The sequence below is a fragment of the Microtus ochrogaster genome, chromosome 24, assembly GCF_000317375.1.
Source record: "Microtus ochrogaster isolate Prairie Vole_2 chromosome 24, MicOch1.0, whole genome shotgun sequence".
Lineage (NCBI taxonomy): Eukaryota > Metazoa > Chordata > Mammalia > Rodentia > Cricetidae > Microtus > Microtus ochrogaster.
The window spans coordinates 34,921,270-34,927,098 of NC_022024.1; the positions used below are offsets into that span (position 1 = coordinate 34,921,270).

At 52.7% G+C, this 5,829-nt stretch overlaps 1 protein-coding gene across 4 annotated transcripts in view; it reads right to left on the minus strand.

The window, feature by feature from the left end:
* Positions 1–5,829, minus strand: part of Appl2 (adaptor protein, phosphotyrosine interacting with PH domain and leucine zipper 2) — a 46,463-nt gene that overhangs the window by 24,113 nt on the left and 16,521 nt on the right. For all 4 annotated transcript variants that reach the window (XR_003377967.1, XM_026784619.1, XM_026784620.1 and 1 more), the window contains exons 3-5: positions 5,059–5,118; positions 4,553–4,624; positions 759–846 (exon numbers count right to left, since the gene is read on the minus strand). Coding sequence is in view for 3 of the 4 variants with exons in the window: in XM_026784619.1 (XP_026640420.1) it covers positions 759–846; positions 4,553–4,624; positions 5,059–5,118 (220 nt within the window). In the remaining variant the exon portion in view is untranslated. The remainder of the gene's footprint in view (positions 1–758; positions 847–4,552; positions 4,625–5,058; positions 5,119–5,829) is intronic.

Here is a 5,829-nt window from a genome sequence, read left to right on the forward strand (position 1 = left end):
CCTGATGCCCACACCTCAGCACCCTCCACAGAGAATGCCTGCCACTACCCACTCTAAGAACCTGATGCCCACACCTCAGCACCCTCCACAGAGAAGACCTGGCACTGCCCACTTTAAGAACCTGATGCCCACACCTCAGCACCCTCCACAGAGAAGACCTTGCACTGCCCACTCTTGCCCTCCAAGCTTACACTTAATAGGCCAAAGCATTCGTGGCTCCCAAGAACAGTTGCCTCTACCCATAAAACGTGCACTGGCATCACTTGGCAAGCGCTTACAGTTCAAACTCCAGCTTAGACCACCCACGCCAGGAAGCCTTCCATGAGCCCCTACGCCCAAGAAGTCCACAGGTCTCTGGAGCACTTTCTCTAGTCCTGGGCCAGCCCTTCCACAGCCTTGCTGTGGACATTGCCATGATTTGCATCATGTCTGTCTTGTTTGCCTGTGGCCTCCCTTGGGTAAGCCAGGAATGTGCAGAACTGAAAGTTTGCTGAATGACATGGCTTTAAAAACCACTCTGGCTGGCAGTTGGTACACACCTTTAATCCCAGCGCAGAGGCAGAGGCAGGAGGATCTCATTGAGTTCAAGGCCAGCCTGGTGTACAAAGCTAACTAGTTCTAGGATAGCCAAGGCTACACAGAGAAACCCTGTCTTGAAAAAACAAAAACAACACTCTGGATCCCCATGTGTTGAAAGGAATGGACGCGGTAAGAATTAGGTTAATTGAGAAGATACTGCACCGAGCCTGCCACTTTACCTGTGAGGTCCTTTTCGCGAAACTGTATGACAGGAAGAACCATAGTGTCTGCCAGCTGCTTGGCCAGCTCTGTGTGGAGACCATTGAGCTGAAAGTAAAGGGCTTAGTTGAGAAATGATACACTGTACTGCTGACGTGTACTTCAGCAGGCATCGCCAGGCACTTGTGTGTGCCGAGGTGGCCCAGCTGACATCCTCACACATGTATATACATAAACACACACACACACACACACACACACACACACACACACACACACTCTCATAAACCACGGACCAAGGAGGGCCGGCTGCGGCACTAGGCACTTCTGTGTGCCGAGGTGGCCCAGGTGACGTGTACACATACGTACACACACACACACACACACACACACACACACACACACACACACCCTCATAAACCACGGACCGAGGTAGGCCAGAAGGGCTGGCTGCGGCATCAGGGAAGCTCGCCAAAGGCGTCTCCGGCTCACAGTCCTCTTTGCTCTCTGTGCAAACGCTGGCTCTATATTCTCAGGCTGGGCCACACCCTCCTAGACACACAGGGCACTGGCCGGCACCGAATGCAGATTGCTGGCAGGACTCTGGCTTGCCACCTCACCAGGCCTGTCGGCAGTCTCACTCACAGGAGCTATGGTCACACCAGAAAAACCAGCCTGCTGGGAAGTGACTTGGGTTATCTCAGCCCACAGCCAGCAGGGAACTGACTTGGGTTAGCTCAGCCCACAGCCGGTAGATCCACGGAGACAGAGGATGCTTCTGTCAGTGCTACCACCTGTGGGCGAGCTTTCCATGCCCACCCTGTGAGTCAGGGGCCATTTACACCCCATTGTACCCACAGACAATTAACGCTAATCCAGATCACACATGACCGGCACAGCTGGGATGTGATCGTGGCTAGGAATGAAATCACTCTTTCTCCACAACTGGGCAGACAGGGTGCTCTGGATGTCACAGTGCTGCCCAAACCACACATCCCATGATGAGGCACCAGTGGTGTCCCTAGTGGGGGTGACGAGGGGCAAGCACCTCAAGATCATTTTTGTGGTCAGCAGCTGGCAAGGCAACCTTCAGTGATGACAGCAGCCATCCCGGCCACTGCCCCATGCCTGCGCATCTCCTACAGGGTTTGACCGCTGGGGTCAGGGTTTAAAGATCTAAGGTCAATCACCGTTAGTGTCTCCTTATCTCGGCCTTGTTGAGGTGTGGTGACTTTCTTCTGAGATGGCCCTGTCAGTGAACGCCACTGGGGTTGGAGGGCTGAGCTTTCTCCTAGAATGACTGCAGTAAGAACTGCAATGGTTTCCATCAACACCTAACTGAACCTCAACAAGCCCTCCCACTACGCCCGCGGCCCTGGCTTGGCGGACATCAAGCAAGCAGGAAAGTGATCCCACATGTCAGGATGGCAAAGTTCCCGCCCGGTCATTCTCTTCCTAAGGATGGAATTTGTGTCATACATCTTCTGTGGGGCATGACAGACGCACAGGCTGACGACTTCCGACCACAGCGGCTTTGCCGAGCACGGTCTGCCCCCCCCCTGTGTGTCCAGAAGCTGTGACAGGAAATGGGACTCCAGAGGGCATTTTTGGCTCACAAGAAAGATCTCACTCCAGGACAGTCTATCACATGGGCCACACATCTCTGTCTGCTCAGCTGGTTCACCTTTAAACTCACCTGGTTCTGGTACAGAGGGAACTATGTCAAAGTTACCAAAGCTGTTCTCTTCTTGTCCCTAAGCCCAGCTGCTGGTGGCTTAGTCTGGAAACTAGGAAGCTGTGCAAACCTCTCGGCACCACCCTCAATTCCGTCCATCGAGAGAACCACACTGCTTCCCAGAAGACAGTGGGTAGCGAATGTCAGCTGGGCATACTCGCCACACGGCTGACAACCAGCCTTACTTCCTCAGAGCCTCTCTTCCACGTATGGGCATATGCGATTTTGATGGAAATATCCCGCTGCCTCCCCATGCTATTTACTCACAATTGATAACTGTGTAAACTGAATAAATAAAAAGAGTCTTCATGCCTTTCAAAAATCACCTTGCCACTCGGTAATTCCACCTTTAATAGATTCTATATCCATGTCAATAGATTTCTACACTTACTCACTGGGTGTGAGCATGCACCTGTTTGTGTGTGTGTGTGTGTGTGTGTGTGCACATGTGTGTGCGTGTGGACAAGCAACAGCACCCTGTGGAGTCTGAGGATGACTTGAGGAGTCATCTCTCCCACTACCACGTGGGCGCAGGCCTTGAGCTCAGGTCATCAGACTTAGCGGTAAACGCCCCTACCCGCTGAGCCACCTCGCCGGTCTACTGACATACTTCAGAGACCCCAAAGCGGGAATGACGAGTATGTCGGCTAATCATGACGGTCAATTTGCTATATGTTGGCTAATCATGACTGCCAATGATAGGTTTGTAATTGTTGTGGAAACAAACCTCTAGGCATGTCTGTGATGAAGTTTCTAGGTTGGCTTGAGAAAGGAAGAGCTTCCAGGAAGCCACAGGTAGGAAAGCGGTGTAGCCGGGGAGGGAGGAAGCTCTGCCCCTCCCCACACCCTGCCACGAGTCACCGCATCTGGCAAGTCACTGTGTCCTTCGTGGGTCTCTCAATCACAAGTGGTGACCATATGAGTCCCTGAGCTGTGAGCCGGTCTTACAAATGACTAAATCCCAGTGTAGAGCCCATCAGTCAGATGCACCTCGGGCCTGGGCTTATAACTGGCACCCGGAGTCAGGGCAGTTTAGTAGGACTGGGCTCTCCTTTACTGTGGGACCCTGGGCTTTCAAATACAACAGGAGAAAACAGTCTGCTGTCCTCTCCCCACTGTTCAATGGGACACAACAAAAACCAGTACCGGATGGCTTGTCTACCTCTGCCTCCATTGCTTCCACAAAGACTGGCCACAGACCAGGCCCTGCCGAGTGAACGAGGGAGACACAGCTGGTCCAGTTCTAAACGGACGCCAGTGTCCAGAACAACTGCGGCTCAGTGCTGGCCACGGCATGTTTCCTATGACAAGTTGGAGCCCATGCACCCCAGGGATGCAGACAGTCTCTTGGTACGAGCAGTAATGGAGCTCTGAGGGTTTTACTTAAAGCAGTGCTGAAATCAAACCCAGCACATGCAAGGCAGGTACTGTACCCTGAGCCAAACCCCCAGTCCACTTACGGTTTTACAACTAAAGTTTATGTAACTTCCTATAACAATGGTTTCCCACAAATATAATAAAGTTATAAGAACAGGTGTATAAAATTGTATGTCATGGGTTGAATTGGGTCCCCATCAGAGGACACATCCACCCAGAACACAGGACAAGGGAGCGCATGGAAACGGTCTCTGAACATGTGATCAGGGGTGTTAAAAACAAAGTCCTGTGATTTTCCAGGTGACCCGGCTCAGTGGCAGTTGTCTTGAGAAGAGATACAAGCGGCAGGGATGCTGCTGTAAGCCAAGGCACACCACAGCCACCAGAAGCTGCCAGGAGGAAGGGAGAAGTCCGTCTAGGCCCTAAAGGAATGTGGTTTTGCAGACAACTCGAGCTAGTGTTCTGTCTTGCAAAGCTTCTAGAGAATGAAGTCCTAATATCTGAAGCCATCTAGCTGTGGAATCATATCAGGGTGGCCTGAGAAACCAGGAGACCAAATGCTCAGAAGTCCTTGTGGTCTATCTTCCCTCCAAAAGGCAAGTACGGTGCTAACCCCACCTCTATTGTGGACTGAACCTCTAATGCAGAGGGAGGCAAAACAGGGACAAAAGAGTTCAGAGAGAAAAGTTGTCCAAGCCTTACCTCATCCATCACTTTGGAAAAATAATGTAGTGTAGAAATGACCTCTTCATCACCTTTGCCCAGAGCAAAATTCTAGGACAGAATCAGAAAGCCAGGTGTTAAATGGAACTCTGACAAACCCCACGCTGGCACCCACTTCCTTTCTGCTCCCAGGCACACCCCGTCCGGTTCCCTCTGCCTGTCTGAGAGGTGGACCAACAGCCCTCCTGGCCACGCCTGACCGTCTGAACAGGATGAACAGATAGGGTTCTCTCCTGACGGCTGGCATGAGTGGCTTGGCCTTCCTGGAGACCAGGAACACTCGTGGGCAGTTGATTAGCTCGAGACTTTGGGATGATCCCAGCTACATCTTATCAGTGAGAAAGGATAAGAAGAAAGGGAGGGAGGCAGAGAAGAAAAGGCTGCATGCAGGGAGGACACAGGGACCTTTGGAGGGTGTCCTCGGGGAATGCCTTTAAAAGGGGCCTCCTGGGTTCCTGAGCACCGCGCAGTGCACCAGAAGTTACCTGTTTTTCATATGCCAGTAGCTGCTTCGAGAGCTGCTGAGTGGCCAGACACATTTCGTTCTGCGGGGAAGAGAAGAGCAAAGTGTGTCAGTTTTATAGGTGTGTGTCACCACTGAAACAGAATGTGTGTGCCTTGGAAGGGATCGTTTTTCTTTACAGACGGAGTCTCTATGTAGCCCAGGCTGTCCTGGAACTCACGAGCCTTCCTCCTCGGCATACTGGGATCACAGGTTTGGCCCACCACACCTGGCACAGGTTGTCTAGGCAGGATCCAGAGGCCATATCAAAAGGCTGAGCTTGCTTTAGAACGAACTGCTCCTTCTGGTTATTCTGGCAGTAAACAAAGGTGTGAGCAGACACCGTCTCAGTGCTCACAGGTGTATGACACAAGGGGACATCAGAACACCAGACACAGACGTGATGAGGATCGCAAAGGAAAGACCCTGGGTGCGCTCGGTGGTCCCGACAGCGGGACTCCGCTGGACTCTAAGGAGAGATGCCTAATGAAGCAGACCTGCAGGAAGCCAGGGAACTGGCCAGCAACAGCAGCTTTCTGGAAGAGGACCCAGCACTAGGGGCAGCTCTCAAGAGCTGCCTGTGGATGATAACTGCAGCCAGGGCTGCAGAGCAGAGACAACACAGGCAGGCGGGCTGCAGAGGGAGCCAGGGCTGCAGAGCAGAGGCTACGCAGGCAGCCAGGGCTGCAGAGCAGAGGCTGCAGATCACAGGCTGCAGAGGCAGGCAGGCTGCAGAGGCAGGCAGGCTGCAGAG